This window comes from Puma concolor, chromosome A2, assembly GCF_028749965.1.
Source record: "Puma concolor isolate L17-30 chromosome A2, mPumCon1.1.hap2, whole genome shotgun sequence".
NCBI lineage: Eukaryota > Metazoa > Chordata > Mammalia > Carnivora > Felidae > Puma > Puma concolor.
This window is the reverse complement of record NC_141668.1, coordinates 166839601-166863859: the sequence shown is the minus strand read 5'-3', so window position 1 is coordinate 166863859 and position 24259 is coordinate 166839601. Positions and strand designations below refer to the sequence as shown.

The window sequence follows — 24259 nt, the reverse complement described above, 5'->3', positions numbered from 1 at the left end:
ACTTTTAGTAGAGTGAGTGGTAAGGAAAGGCCACACTGAAAAGTTGATATTTGAGAAAAGATGTGAAGGATATGAGGGAGTGAGATATTGGGTATCTGGGGAAGGGTGTTCCAGGAGGAGGGAACCGCAGATACAAAGGGCTGGAGGCAGGATCCCAGCCAAGGTGCTAAGCTCTTCCGGACATGTACTCATTGTCTGCCCAACACCCTGATGGTATTAGTGGTGTTTTATGCCCATTTCATAGATGAGGAACCTGAGCCTCCATCGTGGTAAAACAACTCTTCCACGGTCAAATAGCTAGGAAGTAGGGGAGTCAGGATCTGAACTGGCCATCATTGACTTGAGTCCAAATTTCCAGACTCTGACTCAAGACCACCTGGGAAGCTGTCACCTAAGAAGCCCAGAACCAGACTGAACCTGATTTTGAATCCTGGTGTGCCTTTCACAGGCTGTGTGACTCTGCACAATTGTGACGCCTCAGTTTCCTCATCAGAAAAATGGAAGTAATGTTAGTGTGCACCTCACAGGGCTGCCGTGAGCATTCCTCGAGCAGGTGCATGTAAGGGATGTTCCTCAGTGTCTGTCACAAAAATCTCAACACATTAGCAGTTAATTTTTTATCTTAGCTAACAAGTACTTACCTCATACTTGTTATTCTCCAGACTCTGCTCTGAGTCCTTCCCAGATCACACCTTATTCAATGCTCAAACAACCCTATGGGGGAAGTACTATTATTATCCCTGTCTGACAGATGAGGGCACTGAGACACACAGAGGTGAACTATCTTGCCCAGTGCATTGTCAGCTCAGGGCCACCAGAACAAAACACTTCAGACAGGGTGGTTTCAACATTGAGATCTATTTTCCCTCCATTGTGGAGGCTGGAAGTCTGAGACCACAGCTGGGTTCTGGAGAGGGCTGTCCTCCTTGCTTCCAGATGACTGCCTTCATTCTGGGGTCATGGACAGTGAGTTCTGATTTCTCTCCCTCTTTTTATGGGTACTAATGCCACCTTTTTTAAAGTTTATTTAGTTGTTTTTGAGAAAAAGAGAGAGAGAACTCACAGTAGGAGCAGAGGGGGAGAGAGAGAGGAAGTGAGCAGGGGAGAGAGAGAGAGAGAGAGAGAGAGAGAGAGAGAGAGAGAATCCCAAGCAGGCTCCACACTGTGTATACAGAGCCAGATGCAGGGTTCGAACTCACCAGCTGTGTGATCATGACCTGAACAGAAACCAAGAGTTGTATGCTTAATTGACTGAGCCACCCAGGTGCTCCAGGGCACTAATCCCATCTTAAGACCTCATCAACCTAATCATCTTGTGAATGCCTTTTGTCCAGATACCATCTCACCGAGTTTTGAGGATGTAATGTATCAATCTGGGGCACGTATTTCAGTCCACAGCACCCAGTAACACACAGTCTATAGGGACAGAGCCAAGCTTTGAGTCCAGGCTGTCCATGCTTTGCACCCCTCCTCTTGGACGCCTCTCAGTCATTATTACTGATAACATAGTATTTCTTAGGGGGAGGAATTGAGATCTATCAAGGAACGGGGTCCAGGGAGTTCAAGGCTGAGGGAGCAAACAGTGAGCCTTCCTGGACCTACAGGTAATCAGCGAATCTGGATCAGGAATTACTAAGGGGTTAGCAAGGAAAGTTGAGTTAGGTGAGCTTAGGTGGGTCCAAACTCTCAGAGTCTCATGTGTTCTAAAGAGGAGTTTGGATTTTATCCCGAAGTGTGGAGAGCCTCATCAAAAGATTTGTGTGGGTCACATCCTGGCTCTCTGCACTTCCTTTCAGCAGTGTTTAAGAGGGTGCGAGCAGAGCCAGGGAGACCCGCTGGCTTCAGTCAGGATGGGGCTGTGCACTGCCATGGCCTCAGCATCCTTTATCCTTTTGACTCAGCCTAGTTTTCTGCTTAGATGTGGACGAATGTGCCAGGAACTCAACTCTTTATGGCCTCAGCTCAGTGTGTACCAACACCCCGGGGGAATACCATTGCTCCTGCCTGCCTGAGTTCTTTTTCACCTTTCTGCTTGTTCATGACTCTGTGGGTTGACTGCATGGTTGGGGGGGGGGGGGGTGGCAATAGGATGGCTGGGAGGTCCAAAATGGCCGCACTTACATGGCTGGTATTTGGTGCTAGTCTCTGGGTGGGAGCTCAGCTGGGCCCCTCGGTTTCCCTCATGGGCCCTTCCTCATGGTTGCTTGAGCTTCCTGGGAACATGGCAGCTGGTTTGCAGGAAGGGAAGCTGCAAGCAGAAGAAAGCAGAAAATGTGGGTTCTTGTAAGGCGTGGGCTTGGAAGTGCCAGAATGTTCCTTCTGTTCTGTTCTCCTGGTCACAGTCATGGGGCCAGCCGACAGGAAAAGGAAGGGGAAATCGACTCCCCAAATCGCTGGGCAAGCAACAAGTACACGCAGGAAATGAAAGAATTGGTGGGGGTCATCTTTGGAGGATCTAACATATTGCAGAGCACATTTTATATTCTTCCACCCCCTGGGGAAATGCACGCTTCTCGTCATTACACATGTTGTATTTCTTTTCACCTTGATGTTCACCAGCTACTGACATTCTTCTAGGCAGAACAATAGTGAGGCAAATTTGAAAGGGACCTTAGAGGTAGATCAATACAGCACTGTGGGTTCTTAGGAATCTCTTCAGAGCCCCTATTTCAGTCAGATTATCATCTCTCTTATTTGTCTTACTTCCTAAATAGGTTTCACTTTGCAGGAAGTGAAAGCTTTCTTCAGCCAAAAAGTTTTGAAAATCATATGCCTAGTCCAGTTCCATTTGCAAAATATAAATTCCATTTATACTGTTTTTAAGAAGCATTCATTCATTCATTTAAAGTTTATTTATTTTAGAGAAAGAGAGAGAGAGAGAGAGAGAGAGAGAGAAAGCATGAGTGGGGGAAGGGCAGAGAGGGAGAGAGAGAATCCCAAGCAGGCTCTGCACTGTCAGCATAGAGCCCCATGCGGGCTCTAATTCACAAACTGTGAGATCATGACCTGATCTGAAATCAAGACTTGGATGCTTATCCAACTGAGCCACCCAGACGCCCCACTGTTTGCGTCATTTCTGACAAGAGTTCACCTACCTGATGCTTAAGTGTGTCTGCAAGTGGAAGCCCGCTCCTTGGTCAGAGACGTTTCTGTGATACCAGGAGGAGAATCACTTCCCCATACCTCCCAACCGTGGGTCATTTTCCTGTTCTTCGAGACCTCCAAGTTAGTCTGCATTCATCCCACAAGGACCTCCCATTCCGGCGCTCCATGGTAACGCCCAGTGCAACAACCATGTACCTGTGCAAGCCACTAGTGGATGCTTCCTATTTACCCCTCCTGTTTCATGAACTGACATAGGAATATGAGAAGTTTTGCCTTTACCTCCCTCCTGATTATTTTTTTCCCCAGGACATTCTATTCCATAGATCCTCAGAGATCCCCAGAAGGAGAGGTAATCCCATGTTGCCACAGTAAGCTGGCCAGGGTTCCTCAATGTTGGCACTATTGACATTCTGGGCCAGATGGCTCTTTGTGGTGGAGGGCTGTCCTGTGCACTAGATCATAGTAGTACATCCCCCTCCCCCAGCCCAGTCATGACAACCAAAGATGTCTCCAGACATTGCCCAATGTCCCCTGGAGGGGGTCGGGGTGCAAACCACCCTCAGTTGAGAACCACTAGCTAAATATAATAGCAATTTCTGACTTTCATAACCATCCAATATAGATGCACCTGGCCAGTGGGCAGATTTTCTCCACGTGGTGATATAGGGATCCATTTCCTTACATCCGTTGGTCCTTATATGCCTTGTGGCTTTGGAATCCCTGGTTCAGCCAGTGGTGGGGAAAGAGGGAGAAGGCACACCCACTTTGTAACCATCTCGGCTCAGAACTGGCAAATGTACTTGCTCACATTCCATAAGTGAAAACTAGTCCCATGGCCCCAACCTAGATGCAGAAGGTTCTGGGAAATGTTGTCCCTGGTTGGGTCACCATTTTTTTTTTTTTTTTGGTGACAACTCTATGCTTTGTAAGCATAACTTTTGCAGGATTTCTAGCCAGCTCTGCCTCATGCCCATTCTCAACCCTATAGATATTGATGAGTGCCTTTACATCAGCCTTTCCAACGCAACATGCACCAACACCCCTGGGAGCTACTTCTGCACCTGCTCTCCTGGCTTTGCACCAAGCAACGGACAGCTGAACTTCACAGGCCAAGACGTGGAATGCAGAGGTGAGAAGAGGGGTTCCTGGCTCTCCCTGGAAAGAAGTATGTCCTCGTTCTTCTGGGTTGTTTGACACTCTTGAGTCCTTTGCAGATATCGATGAGTGCTCCCAGGACCCATCACCATGTGGCCCCAGTTCTGTGTGCACCAATGCCCCGGGCTCCTACAGCTGTAGCTGCATTGAGGGCTTTCGTCCCGATCCAGAAGGCTCCTTCAACTTCAACTGCAAAAGTAATTGTCTCCTTGTGCCTCTCAGCAGTGGAATCTGCATCCTGGTTTGGTTGTGAACCCCTCCATCCACCCAACCTCTGGATCCTCCTTTTATCTTTGCTTCATCCTCAATCCTCTCTTTCTCATTTATTCATTCACTCACAGATTGATTCACTCATTCGATAAATTATTTGGGGGAGGGGCATCTGTTAATTAGTCAAACAGGCCCCTGCACTAGGTCCTGAGAATTCGATCCTGAATGTGATGATGTATGTAGAGCACACACGCATAATCATGTAATAACCACAATCAGCGTGGCAATTGAACAATCATAGTGTACTTTGGAATGAGTAATGAGATACTTAATATGCTGTGGGCAAGTGATATTTAAGCTGAAGCTTGAAGCAAGAGTAGGAATTATCCAGATGATGAGTGGAGATCTGAGTGGTCCAGGTTGTGGCATGTGCAAAGGCCCTGAAGCATTAGGTATACCTAAGGAGGTGGGCAGAGTTCATGTCCTGCAGGAACTGGTGAGCCATGTGAAGAATTTTGAAGGTTTGGGGGGTTTTCTGTTTGTTTGTTTTCTTTCTTTTCTTTCTTTTTTTTCTTTTTCTTTTTTTGCTGAGAACAATGGGAAACTGAACAGCTTGATTTTTTTATTGAAAAAATATGTTTTAATGTTTATTTTTTTTAATTTTTTTTAACGTTTATTTATTTTTGAGACAGAGAGAGCACTCACATGAATGGGGGAGGGGCAGAGAGAGAGGGAGACACAGAATGGGAAGCAGGCTCCAGGCTCTGAGCCATCAGCCCAGAGCCCGACGCAGGGCTCGAACTCACGGACCGCGAGATCGTGACCTGAGCTGAAGTCAGACGCTTAACCGACTGAGCCACCCTGGCGCCTCTGTTTATTTTTGACAGAGAGAGAGCACTCACATGAATGGGGGAGGGGCAGAGAGAGAGGGAGACACAGAATCTGAAGCAGGCTCCAGGCTCTGAGCTGTCAGCACAGAGCCCGACGTGGGGCTCGAATTCACAGACCGTGAGTTCATGACCCGAGCCAAACTTAGACACTCAACCAACTGAGCCACCCAGGCGCCCCAACAGCTTAATTTTTTTAATTGTAGATTATTTGATACATTAAAGATAGAGGTAGTTTATATGGAGGCAATGAAGTATATGTATAACATTATACAATAATAGTGTGTCAACATGAGAGCTAGGATCTCAACAATTTCGTGTGTTTCATGCATGTTCCTTCCCTATTTCATCTTCCCTACTCCTCCCCAGAGAGGACTACTTGGAACTTTGTATTCATAATTCCCCTACTTTAAAAAAAAAAAAAATGACCTCCGTGTACGTATCCCTAAACAATACTTTGTTTAGTTTTGTTTGCTTTGGAGCTCTATAAAGGTGGCATCATGCTCTGTGTCGTCTTTTCCGACTTGCTCTTTTCACTCAGTATCCTGCTTCTCAGAGTCCATGGTGTTTCTGCCTGTAGCTGTGGTTTGCTCATTTCCGCTGTCATGTAATATGGTGACGAATAGATTTTAGGCAGGGGGATAATGAAATCAGACTTGTCTTTTAATCACAGCTTGCTGTGGTTGAGCTTTGACTTGGTAGCTTTCGTTTCCTTCCTAGGGATTCCCTTCAAGTGCAAAGAAGATGTGATACCCAACAATGAGTGGGTCCAGCAATGCCAAGTGGGAGAAGCAGTGATGGCTGAATATGTAAGTATTTTTGAAGCTTCCTAGCTCTTGAGGTTCCTAGAAGAGCTTCTAGCCTAGAAGTCACTCAAGTAGGATGTTGTTTTGCAGCTTTCACAAAGGCCAAAATAACAGTGGCCTAAATCGTATAGCAGTTTACTTCTCTGTCTGTAACAATCTGGGTGTCAGCTGTGGAGAGTTGATATGATGGTTCTGCAAATGCTCTGCCATCAGCAACACCAGCCCTCCCACTTTGTGGTCCAAGATGGCTGCTCCAGCCCCTGCCATCACGTCTGCATTCCAGCTGGTGGGCAGGGGGGAAGGTGAGGTGAAACGCATAGTTCTTCTCTTTAAGGGTATAACCCATCACTTCTGCTTACACCTACCTTCAAGGAAAGCTGAGAAGGGAGGGCATTTGTCTATCTAAAACTTGGGAATTCTTTTCCAAATAGAAGAAGGGATGTTGGAATCTCGTTACCAGTGAAGGTGCTGGTGCTGTGTCTGTGTGATATGGGAGGGGAGATGCACAGCCCCTGGGCCAGGCATAAAGGAATTTGGATATCCTGATTCTCTAACGAAGTTGTTCCAGTGGTCAAAGCCTCCATGAACATCTTCAGGAATTGACGTGATAATTTTCAATATGAGCTTATAAATTAGCTTTCAAATTTCCCTGCACTTTTTAAAAAATTTTTTTAATGTTTATTTATTTTTGAGACAGACAGAGAGAGAGAGAGAGAGAGAGCACGAGCAGGGGAGGGGCAGAAAGAGAGGGAGCCACACAATCCAAAGCAGGCTCCAGGCTCCGAGCTGTCAGCACAGAGTCCGACGCGGGGCTCGAACCCAGAACCCTCAAGATCATGACCTGAGCCAAAATCGACACTTAACCTACTGAGCCACTCAGGTGCCCCAAAATTCCCATGCACTTTGGGCCAATGTTATTTTTTGGAAGAATTTAGGTGATTTAGAAATTTAGGTGAAATACACCTAAAAATTGGCCATTCTACCCACTTTTAACTGTACAAGTCAGTGGCATTCAGTATATTCACAATGGTGTGCAGCCACCACTGCAGTCTCTCAGACATTTTTATCCCCTCAAAAGAAACCTGTCCCCAGCAACATTGCTCTCCAGCTCCCCCTGTGCCCAGGTCTTGGTAAAAAGTAATCTGCTCTCTGTGTCCATCAGTTTCTGCATCCTGGATATTTCATATAAATGTAATCACAGAATATGTGGGGTTTTGTGTGCGGCTTCCCTCACTGAGCACGATGTTTTCAAGGTTTGTCCACATTGTAGCAGATGCCAATGCTTCAACTCCCTTTTGTGGCTGAATAATACTCCTTTTGGACCACTGGGGTTTACTCACACATTTCCCCCATCTTTGACCCCACGAAGTAGTTTTGCTGTTTCTTTCCATTTGCTCCTTTTATTCACAGAAGAAAAAGGTACTGTGGTCCCAGTTCTGCTGAAAAGGTGAGTTTCTATTTTCCTGAGAATTCTAAAGCCTGCTTCTAGCAGCTCTTAAACTTGGGAGTTTAAGACCACCCATATGGTGGGCTAGATGGCCAATTTGTACTTTACACACTGAAGGATGGATTGATCAGTGCTCACACATGTTCTTCTTCTGGGGCACAGGGTTCCTTCTGCACACTAATGAATGCCACCTTCAGTGTTCTGGACAATGCCTGTGAAAACAAAACCACCGTGGTTTCTCTGAAGGTAACAGCAAAGTCTTCATAATTGTGTTTTGAGCTTCAAACATCTTGGTGGGGGGACACTTTGGGCACAGAAAGTCCTCTTTAAATGGATTAACATTTAATTTATTACAGAATTAATAAATTCTGTATTTTTACAGAATTTGAAACCTGTTTCAAAATTTACCACACAGTAAATTTCAAAATTTACCATACAGTAAAATTCCCTTCTCTGTCTAGTGAGTTTTTTTATTTTTATTTTATTTGTCAGGGGGAGGGGCAGAGGGAGAGGGAGAGAATCTCCAGCAGGCTCCACACTTAGTGCAGAGCCTGATGCAGGGCTTAATCCCACAACCCTGAGTTGGACACTCAACCAACTGAGCCACCCAGAGACACCCAGTTCTATGAGTCTTATCAGCTGAGTGGATTTGGGTAGCCACCACCACAATCAGAATATAGAACAGTTCCTTTTCCTCCTGAAACATTCTCTTGGGGTTCCCCCGCATTGTTAGATGTTCTCTCCACCACCGGCTCCTGTATATCCCTGTCTCTTCTCTGTCATTGGAGTTTTGTCTTTTCAAGAATGTTATATAAACGGAATCACACAGGATGTGGCTTCTCTCACTCAGCATAATGCCTTTGAGATTCATGAAGGTTGTGATCAGTAGTCTCAATTCTTGTTTTTTTTTTTTTTTTTTTCTGCTATAAACATTCACGTGCAGTTTGTGTGTGTGTGTGTCCCTGATTTTTTGTTTCTCTGGGGTAAATACTTAGAGGTGGGATTACTCAGTCCTTACAATGATAGACTTTAAAAGATTTTCTTAAGATTTTAGTTTTTCTTAAGATTTTATGTTGCTTATGGCTTATGATTAAGATTTTATGTTGCTTATGACTTTTTCTTAAGCTTTTATGTTGCTTATGGCTTATGACTTATGGCTGTTGTTTTATTTAAAAATTCAGTTGCTTTTGTACAAAAACAAGAATGATACTTTCCTTTGCAATTTGATTGATTTAAAATTAATTTATTGGGTATAACATAGTTGTCCATTAAGTGTGCATTCATTCATAAGGTTTTCAGACTGAATTTCCATAAGCAACAAACCTTCTGACAAACTAGGTTAAATTCTCTCATTTTATACTGTGTTTATGAATATTCTTATCCCCCCCCACCAAATTTTGAATACCTAATGAGGAATACTTACAGAGCTAAGAAGCAAAGTCATTATGCCCTTGAGGGATTTATAAATCCAATCAACCAAATGTATAAATATAATAATTCATATTTAAAATTTTTTTTAACATTTATTTATTTTTGAGACAGAGAGAGACAGAGCATGCATGGGGGAGGGGCAGAGAGAGAGGGAGACACAGAACCGGAAGCAGGCTCCAGGCTCTGAGCCATCAGCCCAGAGCCCTACGCGGGGCTTGAACTTACGGACCGCGAGATCGTGACCTGAGCTGAAGTCGGACGCTTAACCAACTGAGCCACCCAGGCGCCCCAATAATTCATATTTTTAAGCGTTCAAAACCATTTATCAACAGCCACATTCTCTGAAATTGTTCATATGAAACAGATATTCATCTCACATCTAAATGCTTTAGGCAGCGAACTCTCGTGGTTAATCAGTTTCTCTAACATAAGGAACTGCTCCAAACCCCTTCAACACCCCCTTCTCAGAGTATGACAAAGATGGAAAAACTTTGTAAATAAAGCACAGAAGTGATAACCCTGTGGAGTTTTAGTTTGCCTACTAATTTTTTGCTTTCCCAAGGAAATGAAATCACCTTCCCAGCCAACAATAGATTTCACATTTTGAAGGGAGGGTTTAAAAAAAATTTTTTTTACATTTATTTATTTATTTTTGAGAGACAGAGACAGAGCATGAGCAGGGGAGGGCCAGAGAGAGAGGGAGACACAGAATTTGAAGCAGGCTCCAGGCTCTGAGCTATCAGCACAGAGCCCAATGTGGGGCTCGAACTCATGAACCATGAGATCATGACCTGAGCCGAAGTTGGACACTTAAGCTTAACTGACTGAGCCACCCGGGCCCCCCTCGAAGGGAGTTTTAAGATCTCCTCAACCGTAGAATTGAAGACCACATTTTCCCAGGATGATTCTACCTGACACTTTTCTGTATGTCGGTGGGGACGGACCCCAAACTCACCTGGCATATGGTTACATCCTGTTTCTCCAGAACAAACATCTCAAGTTATACCGTCATCCATGTTTAACTGAAATTCTTTTCATGTTTTTATTGTCCAATTTGGATAAATAGAAATTGTTATTCCTACTCAGATTTCAGTTAATTTCCTTCCCCATATGACCGGAGTCCATTACTTTCTTCCTTGTATTTATTACGTTGTGAATCCTTTTCATATTTTTTTGTTGTTGGGGTCAAAGTCATTGCATAAGCCAGTTTATTGACAATAATCAATAAAAGGAATTGTATTGACATTAATGTCAATATTATTATTGCTATTTCTTTAACTCTATTCCTCTGACATAATCCATGTTAACATTTGGATGTATAACCATATCCTTTCACTTTGTGAATGTATGTCTAACACACACACACACACACACACACACACACACACACACACTGAAGCCATTTAGTGAGCACTTACTAGAGGGATTCCGCCTCTGCTGCTAGATAACAAAGGTTCAAATCTTGCTTCTCCCACCTCCTATACATGTTCTGTTTCCCCACACAAAAAATGGAAATCATAGTTTCTACTTCATAGATTTCTTTCTAAAATGAAGTTAACATACATGAGATACTTAATACTTGGCTCACAAGAAAGTATTATTTTTATCTCTGTGTGCCAGAAATATTACTATCATAAATACAAAAATGTTAATGAAAGTACTTGTTTTTTAAGAGAAATGAGGTAATATCTGTGTTATCCTGTAATTTGCTTAACTTAACAACAGCTCACTGACCTTTTTGCTTGTTAGTGTGTGTGTGTGATCACTGTTTTATTAACAGCTGTGTACTATTCTGTGATTTGATTTAGTCATTTATTTATTTATTTATTTATTTATTTATTTTTTAATTTTTTTTTTCAACGTTTATTTATTTTTGGGACAGAGAGAGACAGAGCATGAACGGGGGAGGGGCAGAGAGAGAGGGAGACACAGAATCGGAAACAGGCTCCAGGCTCTGAGCCATCAGCCCAGAGCCTGACGCGGGGCTCGAACTCACGGACCGCGAGATCGTGACCTGGCTGAAGTCGGACGCGTAACCGACTGCGCCACCCAGGCGCCCCTGATTTAGTCATTTATTTGGCCAATCTGTCGGACATTCAGACTTTCCAACTTCATGTCAGAAACCATACTGAAATAAACATCACTGGACAAGATCCTTGCACAGTTTTTAAGCATTTCTGGAAGGATTAATTCCAGGAAGGGAAACCTCTGGGTCAGAGCTAGGTGTAAGTGGGGCTATTCCAGGTGCTGACTTAAAGGCTACACCAATTTGAGAGGGAAAGGAGAGAGAGAGGCAGAGGGAGGGAGGGAGAGAGAGGAAGAAGGAGAGAAGGAGAGAGAGAGGGAGTTGAGAAGGGGAGAGAGAGGAGAGGGGGAGAGGGGGAGAGAGGGAGGGGGAGAGCAAGGGGGAGAGGGAGAGAAGGAGGGAGAGGGAGACAAGGGGGAGAAGAAGGGAGAGAGGGAGAAGAGCTGCTGTCTCAGGGGCAGGGGAAGAGGGAGAGAGTGCACACGCACAGACACACCTTTCCTTGCAGAGTGCGGCTGAGAGCCTTACCTCTGTGCTCGAACAAACATCCACATGGTCCAACTTCTCCCAAGAGGAGACCTCTGCCCTGGCCACTGTCATACTGGAGAGTGTGAAAAGCAGCACCCTGGCAGCTTTCCTGAAACCCTCAGCCAATGTCACTCAGACTGTTCAGACGGAACACTTGGGTAAGGTGGCAAGGTTCCATCTGGGTGCTGCTTTTGAGGGGGGCCGTGGGCAATGCTATGCCCCATGGCTTTCCCGTACACTACTTCCCCCAACTGTTTCAAACCTCAGAGCTCACAGAAAAGCAAGTCCCAGGATAGTAACAGCATCTCCCATTTACTGAGTGCCTGGCCTTGAGGTAAGGGTGTGTGTCATTGATTCATTCAACAACTGTCTGAGCCCCACAGTAAACAAAGATCTAGTAAATGAAACAGAGATAGTGCCACTGATTACCTGGCTTACATTTTAAAGGGCTACCTCCAGTTCCATTGTCTATTTTGTTGTCCTGGGGACCCCTGCAGTTAGTGCCATGTCACAGGTGAGAGACCTGAGGCTCAGAGAGGTTAAGTCATTGGTTGTGTTTGCACAGCTGGTGAGTGGCAGAAGCAAATGCAGCCTCTGAGCCCTTGTCCACTCTGCTGGGTTCGTCCAGCCCCTTCCTACTTCCTCTGGCTTTGGAAAACTCGTCTACATTTAGAGCAGCCGGAGGGTCCGGACTCTGTTGCCTTCCATCACTGTTGGCCTCAACCCCAGCTTTCCCTGAGGCGCCCCCTAAGGTGCGAGCACTCACCCCTGCAGCCCCACCTGGGTTTCTCTCATTTGTTTGTGGCTATCATCCTCCCGTCACTCACTCACCACGGGGCTCAAGGTCTTTCCCATGAGGAACTGGCCTTTTTTACTCTTTGCAACTAGGTAGGTGTAACTTTGTGGGGCAGGAAACCGAATTTAGGACCCACTTTCTGGGGGACCTCGGGCAAAGTCTCCCTATCTCCTTTTAGAAATTGAAAGCAAGATCATCCAGGGAGAATGTGCTGAAGAGAACATGATCCTTCACTTCAAAGCCAAAGGGAATGAGATGAAAATTCAGTGCTCTACAATCAAGGAATCTGAATCCATAGGTACAGAGCTGCTCCTGAGAACCAGGGAGGGGGGCTGCGGTGTATCCGATTGGCAAACATTTACCAGTCAACTCTTGGGTTCCAAGACCAGTGAGGTAAGGCCCCTGCCCTCAGGGAGCCAGATATTAAATACATAAAAACTCCCAATAATGGACTACCAAGACCTTGGCTGGCTGGTATGGCAGCCACCAGCCATGTTTTGTGATTGAGCACGTGAAATGTGGCCAGGCTGTACTTTACGACCTGGTAAAGTACACACCGGAATCCAAAGGCTTGATACAAAAAAATGGTGGAGAAAATCTCATGCATACTTCTTATATGGATTCTAGGCTGAAATGATGATATTTTGCATGTGTTACAAAATTAATTATTAAAATTTATTTTACCTGTTTTTGACTTTTGTAAAATCTGGCTACCTGAAAATTTTAAATTACCTGTGTGGTTCATGTTATAATTCTAGCAGACAGCGCTGATCTGTATCAGGGATCGGCAGGCTTGTCCTATAGAGGGCGGATTAGTAAGTATTTCAGGCATGGAGGGCAAAAGAGTCTCAAAGTAGAAAGACGTTCATACACGATATGTAAATGAATGGATGTAGCTGTGCTACAGTAGGTTTCATTTACACGAAACAGGCAGTGACCAGATTGGCCTATGGGCTGCTGTTTCCCACTCTCTGGTGTGCAGGGCTCAGGGAGCAGGCCTGGGACATCCCTGAAGGCCACCAACATGGAGAGGGGAAGCCTACCAAACAGATGAACGAGACTGACCATCAGTGTGGGAGGGGATTTGTATCCCACTGCTCAGTTTGATTATCCCTTAAAGACATAAATTCATATTTGTTTTTAAAAATTTTAATGTTTATTCATTTTTGAGAGGGGGGGAGAGAGAATGAGCGGAGGAGGGGCAGAGAGAGAGAGGAAGACACAGAATCTGAGCTGTCGGCACAGAGCCTGACATGGGACTCGAACCCATGCACAGTGAGACCATGACCTGAGCCAAAGTTGGATGCTTAACCGGCTGAGCCACCCAGGTGCCCCTGTATTAATTTTAAATGTAGCCAAATGTTGCCATGCTCAGAGCAGGCCCCTGCTCTGAGGTCCGGAGGTGCGTGGGGTATTAGAGTCTGAATATGTGTGTTCTTTTTGGGTCATTGATAATCACTACTGAGCAAATTATTCCTTTTTCTTTTTCTTTTTCTGTTTGCATTTAGGGAATATCACAGGGACCATCGGGGTAGCTTTTGTCTCCTTTTCGGGGATGGAGTTGTTTTTAGATGAGAGTTTCTTCCAAGACCCTCAGAACCCCTTGGCCAATTCCCAGAGGAGGCTAAAGATGAATTCTCACGTTGTGCAGGGCATCATGACTGGGGAGAAGCAAGATGGGTTCTCTAACCCAGTCATTTACACGCTGGAGAACATCGAGGTTTGTGAAGTGGTCCCTGTCGAACCCCCATCTACCTACTGAGAACACTTCACCCCACAGTGAGCTTAACTTTCCCTTCTGATAGAGACCCACGAAGGCATCAACCTTCTAGCAAGTCAAGCCCGTCCCCCAAATCCACCTCCAGAGGAGTGGGCTCTCGTGTATATATATTATATGTATATAGTATATATAAGTAGCATATAGTATATTTAATATATATAGCATATATTAAAAAAATTTTTAACGCTTATTTATTTTTGAGACAAAGAGCATGAACAAGGGAGGGGCAGAGAGAGGGAGACACAGAATCTGAAGCAGGTTCCAGGCTCCGAGCTGTCAGCACAGAGCCTGACACGGGGCTCAAACTCACAGACCATGAGATCATGACCTGAGCCTCAATTCCACCAACTGAGCCACCCAGGAGCCCCTATATAGCGTATATTATATACAGTACCTATAGTCACCCACTCATCACTGGGCAAGATTGGGCTCAGATTGAGGAATGTTGATGCAGGAACATTTACAGGGACTTTATTACATTGGCCATGACCAAGTCAGTTGTAGAGGCATCTCTGGTATCCAAGACCTTTCTCTCCATCCTCGCACATTGAAATATTACATCACCCTCCATTCCCTCCCAGACATACCCGCATCTTCTTGCGGGTCATCTTGAGATGACTCTTCAAGTTGGTCATACTGAACCCGTTTGACCAGAGCCTTTACGTTTTCAGCCAAAGCAGACGTTTGAGAGTCCTATCTGTGTTTCCTGGAACACAGATATGGAGGGTGGCAGGTGGATACCCTCTGGCTGTAAGATCCATGAAGTTTCTGAGATGTATACTACGTGCAGCTGTCATCACATGATGAACCTGGCCGTCATCATGGCTTCTGGGGAGCTCACGGTCAGTACCGATTCTCTGTGTTCTAGCTCTCCAAATCCAAGGGGAAAATATTGAACAAACACCCGTTGTGTGTCTCCCATGGCCTTGGGTGTTGTGGGATGGCGTCATGGGGGACAGGCAGGGTGCGCAATGCCTCTGCCCTTGGAGAATTCATAGTTTGGCTGGGAAGCTGTGACATTCACATATGAAAGGAGAAATGACCCTGAACAGGTTAATAATGACAGATCCCATTTACAGAGCCTATCCTGTGTTGGACCCTTTATTTTCAGTTAAATGTTTTCAGGCCATTTTACAGGATGGAGGCTGAGGTGCCTTAGCCCACTTACTCAGAAATCTAAGTGGCTGGGGATGAGACCTGAACCCAGGACAGTCTCCTTCCACAAAACCAAGTAAATGGTGCGAGAAGTTGTGCTATAGGAATCCAGAAGTGTGTCCGTGAGAGCTGGTGATGGGTCAGGGTGGGGATGGGTGAAATGAGCCTTGGTGAGTGGGCAGACGCAGTGGAGGGGGAGGACATAGAGGGCATTTGTATGCTCCCTGCCTAGCTGTGAGCACTTAAAGTATTTTCATTTAGTATCGCTTAGCATATTCATCGGTATCCTCTCTTAACAGATGAGGGAGCTGAGGCACAGAGTAGCTACGTGTCTTTCCCAAGCTCGTACAACTAGCAGCTTCCAAAAGTACAGTCCATTCTCTTAACCACCACAAAACAAAGTAACAAAGTAACAAAGTCATAAGGACTAGCTCGGGAGATGGTGTGCTTTGGCACATGTTTAACACAGAAGGAACTCAGCATTTTTAAATCAGTCATGCGTAATGGCACAGGGGAAGGATCCGGCTTGCCCTGTCTACTCGCAGAAATTGGGGCATCTCAGAACGCCTGTATGGCAGGCCTGGTTCAGTGCAGGAAACAGTAATCGCTCTAGCTATTTCAAATACGGAACAGGATGCCCACAAAATCACAGGGAGGGTTGGAGGCGTTGAAGTCAGGGGTTGCCACTTGGGGCTTAGCTTCAAGATCAGCCCTCTGCAGCTGTAATCCAGAGGTCAGAAATTGCTGCTGTCGGATCACCCCACCTCCACACAATCGAAGAAGGGACAGCTAGAACGTGGAGTCCAGCCATAACTTGCTCCTGTCTAGAAGGCTGGTGTCTGCCTCCATTCTGCCTTCCAAAATTTTCATGCATACACCTCATTGGAAAACCTAAAGAACATCCAGGACCCTACCCCCAGGACATTATGGGAAATGTAGTTTATAGACATCCTGCCCTAATGTGACAGGGGGTGGGACACAGGACAGGAGTGGGAATGTGTGTTGATGGATGCCACAGGATGACGATGGACAATATCTCAGTCACTCTGAGTATCAGAAGGAGAAAAGGTCCCCGAGCCCTTTCTGCCCTGGTCAGGAGTCTGGATAATTCTTTTTTTCTGCCTGGAGGGATGTCGACCCTTCTGTGAATGATGTATCTGCTTCCTGACAGACGGAGTTACCCTTGCACATCATTAGCCACGTGGGTTTGATCATCTCCCTGGTGTGTCTCGTCTTGGCCATTGCCACCTTCCTGCTGTGTCGTGCCATTCACAACCACAACACCTACCTCCACCTGCACCTCTGCGTGTGCCTCTTCTTGGCCAAGACTCTCTTCCTCACCGGTGTAGACAAGACTGGCAACCAGGTCTCACATCCCTCAGGCTGTGTCCTCGCCCAGCCCCACCATCTCCATATCTGCCCCTGCTCATCCTACCCAATAATCTCTATGCTAGGTCCCACCTCAGGACCTTTGCACGTGCTATACCCTCTTTTGATAATACTTGTTCCCCAATTCTTTACCTGGTTTACTCATTCTTGTGATAGGTGTCAGTTTAAAATCATTTCCCTGGTCATGTTATATATTGTGGTGGTCTCTCCTATTATTCTTTAAACTGGTTATTACCTTGGATGATTCTTACTCCTAGGGGACCCTCAGCAATATCTAGAGACATTATCGGTGGTTATCCCTGGGAGAGGGTGCTACTGACATCCAGTGGAGACTAGGGATGCTTCCAAACACCCTACAGTCCACAGAACAGCCCCCATGAAAGAAAATAATCTGGCAACAGTGTTACAGATGTCAACAATACCACAGCTGAGAAACTCTATCCCTTATCAGTCTATTTTTCTCTCTTTCCCAGCTTTTATTTGAAACCATATTGATTATTTGTTGATTTACTTGCTGTATATTCCTTCCCCCCCCCCCCCCCGCCAACACACACATAGTAGACTGTGAACCCATGAGAGCAAGACCTTTGGCCAATTTACCCCTTATAGCTATACCAGAAACATAGTAGGTTCTTAGGGTTTTTCCAGAAGGAGCACTATTGACATTTTGGCTGGGGTGATCATTCTTTGTGCATTTTACTGTCACATGTTTAGCGTCCCAGACCCCTTGAGAACTCAATGCTAGTAGCAACGTCCCTCCCATCATTTGACCAGGAGCAAGCAAACTTTTTCTGTTTTAAAGAAGCAGGCATAAATATTTTTCGCTTTGCAGATCCTAGGGTCTCTGTCACAGCCACTCAACTTTGCTGTTTTAGCATGAAAACTGCCATAGAAAATACAGAAATGGATATGGCTTTGTGCCAGTGAAACATTATTTACCAAACAGGCAGCCAGCCTGATGGCTATAGTGTGCTGACCCCCACACTCAATATCTTCAAACATCCTCTGAAGTAGGGCGATCAGCTACCTGTTCTCAAAACTCTCCCGGTTTTAACACTGAAAAGTCCCATGTCCTGGGAGACACCAGTCCCGGGCAAACCCTACCAAAGGGATGAATGAGTAAGTAGGCTGTACTTGGGAATTCGAATCAAAGTAGCACCCCCGCCCTGTCATCTGAACCTGCTCCTTGGAGGGGGCGGGGGTCCTGAGTGGGTGTGCCTCTCTTCTCCAGACGGGCTGTGCCATCATTGCAGGCTTCCTGCACTACCTTTTCCTCGCCTGCTTCTTCTGGATGCTGGTGGAGGCTGTGATGCTCTTTCTTATGGTCAGGAACCTGAAGGTGATGAATTACTTCAGCTCTCGCAACATCAAGATGTGGTACCTCTGTGCCTTTGGCTACGGGCTCCCAGGGCTGGTGGTGGCTGTCTCAGCCGGTGTGCAACCACAGGGTTACGGGATGCATAATCGGTAAGTCATATCCTTCTCTCTCCCTGAAGACCCTGCTGTCATGGTTCACGATGATGATTACACGAACAACAAGAAAAGCAGTAACATTAGTGGTAGTTGTGTCTACCATTTATTGAGCTCTTTATGCTTTGTGGGTCTCAGGGCTGCCGTGTCCAGTAGCACAACTTGCACAGTGCACAACTCCAGGAGCCACTGTTTGCACTATAGAACAGGTGAACGGTGGTGGTGTAAACAATGAAACTCGGTTGTACAGTTTAAAAATCATGGATTCTGGAGCCAACCTGCTTGGGTTTGAATCCTGGTTCCACCACCTTCTAGCTGGGCTACCTTGGGCGAGTTACTTAACCTCTGTAGGCTTCCATTTCCTCATCCATACAATAGAAGCTAACAGCAGCGCCTACGTCATAGTGTTGTGAGGGTTAAATGAGTTATTATCTGCAAAACATTTAGAACGGTGTTTGTCACAGGGCTGCGTGCGAGATGATTTGGGGTAGTATGCTGATAAGTATAATTTAAAAAATATTTTTGTATTTATCTTATGGGGCATCAGGGGGAAAAAAAATGCCAGCATACCAGCCACGCTCATGATATAGACAGGAGTCCATTTGTAAGTTTTAAAAAAATGAACCAACTTTTAAAATCAGGTGAATGACACGATAAGCGGTATGTGGCTAGGGCAGAGACTAAGTCACTGCGTCATATGATAGACCCTGGAGATAGCGTTGCTGTTCTAATTTACAGATGAGGAAAGCGAAGCTTTCTTGCCATTATCGTGAGGACATAAATCTAGGTCTTTGCAATCCCAGGGCCCGCGCTCATCACCCTGTGTTATAGGCATTGCTGAGTTGTGGTTAGGGGACTAAATATTCAGGTTTCCTCCCTGCCCATCACTGATGGTTTATAGGTGAGGCCATGAGATAAGGGGTGAGGGAAAGGAATTCATAGTAAGTGAGCACTCATCAAATCTAAATCCTGTAAGCTGTACAAACACGTATTATCTCTGGTACTTCTCAACAGAAATCCTATGTGCGAGGACTAAGAGTCTCCATTGCATACATTGTAAATAATGTCCCCCAGATTTGTGCAGTGTGCAACCTGTGCTGTTGCCCATGGTGGTGCATAAAGTAACAGCTTAATAAATGGTAGCTTCCGAGGAAATAGAGGCTCAGCACAGTTGCCCAGGGTCACACAGCTAGTAAACGTCCAAGCTGAGTTCGGATCTCATTGCCTTGTCAGGGGATGGTGGTGACAGTGCAAGGCCACCATGATGAAGTGCCTGATGTTGATGTGGGTAATATAAGCCCTGACACAGACCAGAGAAGGATGATAGTATATGGGAGTGGGAAGGTTCATGGAAGGCTTCCTGGAGGATGTGGAATTTGAATGAGCCTTAAGCTCTATTGAAATGTACATAGGCAAAGAGGAAAGGTCGTGGCAACATAGGTGAGGGCAAGGGAGGGCTTAGGGTGTGTTTGGAGAGCAGATGGATAGGACTGAAAGATGGGGGGGAGAGGGGGAGGGGCATGGAATTTGGAGAATACCTTCTAGCTGGTGGGAACCACAGAACGTTTTGTAAGACAGGAGTAGTATTGAGAAGGATTTGAGATGACCTTAGGAAGAAGCACTGGCGAGTGGGGCGAGAGAAGGAGCAAACATGGGGTGCATTCTGAGCAGGTGCAGCTGTGGGTAACAGGCTCCATCCCAGTGGGTATCCCTGGGAAACTGTGTAGGGCATGTGCCTCCAAAATCCCACCCAGGGGGGCATATTCATACATCTCTGTCGCAGCAGCCATTGGTCGAGGGCTGCTCCCAGGAGAACTAATTCTCCAGGGTTTTCAGTCTGATGCCTCCAGGAGGAGTTGCAGAAGCTTATAAGGGAATTGGCTGTTATTTACTGAAGCCGTTGTTCCTGAAACAGCAGAGACGGCTTCTTCTGTGCAATCTCCACCTTTTTTATTGCTACGATTTGGAGACTCACGTTCCAGGGAGAGAACATCTGGTTGGCCAACCTTGATTATTTTCCTTCTCTTGTGGGGACAAGGCACACTTCCACTGAAGGAATATTGGGGTGCAGTTCCTGAACGCGGGTGGAATGGTTGTCAGATGGTAAAAACAGGAAAAATCTACCAGAGGCCTGAAGGAAAGAGGCAATGCCTTCTCTCCCTCCTAGTCCTTCCTCCCTTCATTTAAGAAATAATTATGGAATGCCTCATCCATGCCAGGCTTTGCACTGAGTGTTGGGTATTTGGAGACAAACAAAAGCTCGAGGTCCAGATTCTCATACAGCTCATAGTCTGGAAAGGCAGAGAAGGACAATTTTCAAGGAAACAAACACCACCATGATTTATGATACCGAGAGATGCTATAAAAAAAGAAAAGCATTATGCTCTGCTAGAAAAAGATGATGGGCAGGGAGGGTCCCAAGCGGCTTTTCAGAGGAGATGACATTAGAGCTGAGATTTGAATGACCAGGTGTGCCAGTAAAGAGGTCTGAACAGAAGGGAAGAGGTTGCAAAGGTTACGGGCTGAGGGCGAGCTCTACTCTGGACACCGCGTGAACACTTCAGGAACGTTTGCCCAGGAAGAAGGTCTGACAGCAGACGTGGGCCAAAGAAAACTGAACTGTCACCCACCCTGTCATGAGAGCATCTCAGGGTCGGCTGCCTATAATATCCTCCATTAGTGGATTTGTTGGGGCCTGAGTAACTGTAGGGTCAAGAACTAAACAGTCACCAATTCCTGTTTCTCTTGGTAGCTGTTGGCTGAACACAGAGACAGGGTTCATCTGGAGCTTCCTGGGACCAGTCTGCGCCATCATCCTGGTAAGCAAATTGCTTGGTGCAGGGTGTTCGGGAGCAGAAACAAGGAAACCCGAGGAACCAAGAAGTGCCAGTGAATGTTGCCTATAGCTGAGGTCAAACATTCTCCCTTCTGATCCCTGGTTCTTGAGATTTCCAACTTAGAGTGCAATTTCTTTGACTTGTGATTTTTTTTTTTTCTTTCCTCTGCCAACATGCAAATCCCCTGGAGGGGAACACAATCTTATCTGTCTGTTGTGTTTCAGTAAGAATGGGTCTATTGATGTCTTCTGGGGATAGATGTTGAATGAGAGAAAAGGAAGGAAGGAAATGGAGAGAAATTGGTGGGGGGGGGGGGGCGGTGAGAAGAAAACAGTGGGATGGAAGAAAGGGAAGCCTAGAGATTTTTTTCAGCTTTTTTCAGCTTTATTGAGATATAACTGACAAATAGAAATTGTGTATCACAAACATAGTATCCACAGTATCACAACTGGGTGGTTTAGAACAACAGAACTTGGCATCCTCCAGGAAGACTTCCATGAACGTTCCCACTCCAGTTTTGGAGGCTGGAAGTGTAAAACCAATGGGTTGGCAGGGCTATGTCCCCTCTGGAAGCCCAGGAGAAGGATATGTTCCAGTCTTATTTTCTTTATTTTTTATTTTGTGTGACACAGGGGGCAGGGGGAGAGGCAAAGGGCAGGGGGTGGAGAGAGACAGAGGGAGAGAGAATCCCAAGCAGGCTCCACACTCAACATAGAGCCTGATGTGGGGCTCAATCCCACGACCCTGGGATCACGACCTCAGCCTAAATCAAGAGTCAGTAGCTCAACCAACTGAGCCACCCAGGTGCCCCTCCATTCCAGTCTTCTAACCAAGAGACTGGTAGACTCAGGAGTCCCTTGGCTTATCGATGTTTGGCTTTCTCTGTGCATGTCTGCCTCTGTGTCCAAATCTGCCTGTTTTATAAGGTTATGTGGGATTAGGGTCTGCTCTAATGACTTATTTTAATTTGATCACCTCTGGTAAAGACCCTATCTCCAAATAAGATCACATTCTGAGGTCCTGGGGATTAGGTCTTCAACAGTTCAACCCAAACAAGGCACTGATCTTGATTCTAACTTCCCATTTGCCTCCATATGGGATGGAAACCAGGGGAGATCACCCAAATGAGAACAAGTAAAGGCTCCCTATTGCTATAGTAAGGGAGTTGGCCACCATCACTTGCAGTGAGTAGAGACTCAGAAGCAGGGAGAGGAGCGGGGAGGCTTTTTCGGGGGAAAAAAGAAGGCTTCCGGTGTGCCTGGTTGGAGGCTGGAGGCCTTGGGACTCTATAGGCAGGCTAACTCAAAGCAGGACGTCCTATGCGAATGCTTAGGGGGAGCATACTGGCTTTTTCCTTTGGGTCCTATGTTGGAAATGAGGGCAGAAGTTAGGGAGGCTGTGAGCCCACAATCAACAGCTGGCTGTTTAGGGTTGATTGCCGTAGGGCTTATTACTTGGCTTCCTGGAGTGATAGCTGCACACTATGGGTTTTTGACGGGTGGTCTGGCCATTGCCCATTTGTACACACCCAACATCTCAGTCCTTTCTGCTTGACTCTGTAGATCAATTCCATCCTCCTGACTTGCACGTTGTGTATCCTGAGGCAGAAGCTTTCCAGTGTCAATGCTGAAGTCTCCACGCTCAAAGACACCAGGTACAGTCCTTCCTTCCCCTCCTCTCTCTCGGTTTCCTTCATTCTTCCCACAAACATTCCCTGAGTACCTTTTGTGTGCTTAGTCCTGTGCCCAGGACAGAACAGCACAGTTTCTAGATCTGGGGTCTCAGACACCAGGTCTGCCACTTACAAGCTGTGTGACCTTAGGCAAGTTACACAACCTCTCTGAAACTGTTTCCTCATCTGTATACTGGGGATATTAACATTGCCCACTTAATGTGGCTTATGAACCATTAATACAGTTACTAGGAAGGGTGAGTATTTCATATATTGTAACCATTAATACATTTTCTAATTCATTTACTGCACATAACTATATGTGTATATTTACAAAAATAGAAGCATACTATCTACTCAATTTTTAGGGCCATTTTTTCTCTTAATGTCATGAATATTTTTTCTATTCAGAAATTCTTTGACAACATCTTTCTCATTTTTTGTAAAGCATTTCAATATAATAATGCAGCACAACTTATTTAAATCATGCCTTATTCATGGACATTCAAGTTGTTACTGTTTTTTTTTTTTTTTTTGAGGGGGGAAGGGGAGGGCTATTATAAACGGTGTGGTCTCAAATACCCTTGTAGATAGATCTTTTTCCACATCTGTGGTTATTTGATCATAACAGTAGGCATGAAATTGCCTGAGTTAAAGGGCAGGTTGGATTGTCATACTTTTAGTATATATTGCAAGTTGTTTTCTAGAAAATTTGTTTCCATTTGCAGGAGTGCTTGCTTACCTACAGCTTAGCCAACACTGGGGTTTATCATTTTTGTTATAATGTTTTGCTGATATAATAGTGAAATATACTATCCTATTATTTTAGTTCTGTCTATATTACAGATGTGGGACATTTTCATAATCTTATAGACTATTTGTGTTTGTAACTTCATCACTCAACTAATCTTCACTTTAAGAACCTACCAAAGTCAGACATCGTCTAGGTTTTATTGTCAGGAAACATATAGATGTCCTTTGCTTGTTTTCCTATTGGTGTCCAGTCCCTCATCCATCTTAAAATTTGAATATTTAAATATTTTTAAATTTTAAATTTTAAATATCTAAAAGTTGATACAGAAAGTTGAAAACAAAGTTAATACATACAATGGTAAGAAAAATTAATCAGTACAAAAGAGAATACATGGGAAATAATTCTCTCTTCCCAGATCTCTCCCACCCTAAGCAGCCATTATCACTTGAATTGAGCTTCCTTCTAGAATATTCTATACTTACACATCCACATTCTGATTACATAAATGATAGGATATTATACATATCATTCTGAACTTTTTTTTCCCCTACATAATAGGTAGCTGATTTCATCTCAATACTTGTGGTTAAAAACTAACAAAAATGTTTTTTTTGCCAGACACTGCTGTAAGCATCCTTAGAGACTTATCATCTCATTTAATCTGTAGAACAATTAATACCACCCTGTAGGTATTGTATTATTATCTCTATACCAACTTGAAGAAACTGAGGCACAAATCCACAGGTGTTCAGAGCCTGTACCCTTACCCCCTATAGTATATGGTCACTCTCATCTCATTTTAAAAAATGAT

General features: G+C 45.1%; 1 protein-coding gene across 2 annotated transcripts in view; it reads left to right on the top strand.

The window, feature by feature from the left end:
* ADGRE1 (adhesion G protein-coupled receptor E1) overlaps window positions 1-24259 on the top strand; it is an 86429-nt gene that overhangs the window by 58768 nt on the left and 3402 nt on the right. For both annotated transcript variants that reach the window (XM_086699272.1, XM_086699271.1), the window contains 12 exons: window positions 4094-4234; window positions 4320-4457; window positions 6078-6166; window positions 7773-7856; window positions 11576-11753; window positions 12570-12689; window positions 13900-14111; window positions 14843-15013; window positions 16498-16692; window positions 17947-18182; window positions 20938-21004; window positions 22585-22676. In XM_086699272.1, coding sequence (XP_086555398.1) covers window positions 4094-4234; window positions 4320-4457; window positions 6078-6166; window positions 7773-7856; window positions 11576-11753; window positions 12570-12689; window positions 13900-14111; window positions 14843-15013; window positions 16498-16692; window positions 17947-18182; window positions 20938-21004; window positions 22585-22676 — 1723 coding nt within the window. The remainder of the gene's footprint in view (window positions 1-4093; window positions 4235-4319; window positions 4458-6077; window positions 6167-7772; window positions 7857-11575; window positions 11754-12569; window positions 12690-13899; window positions 14112-14842; window positions 15014-16497; window positions 16693-17946; window positions 18183-20937; window positions 21005-22584; window positions 22677-24259) is intronic.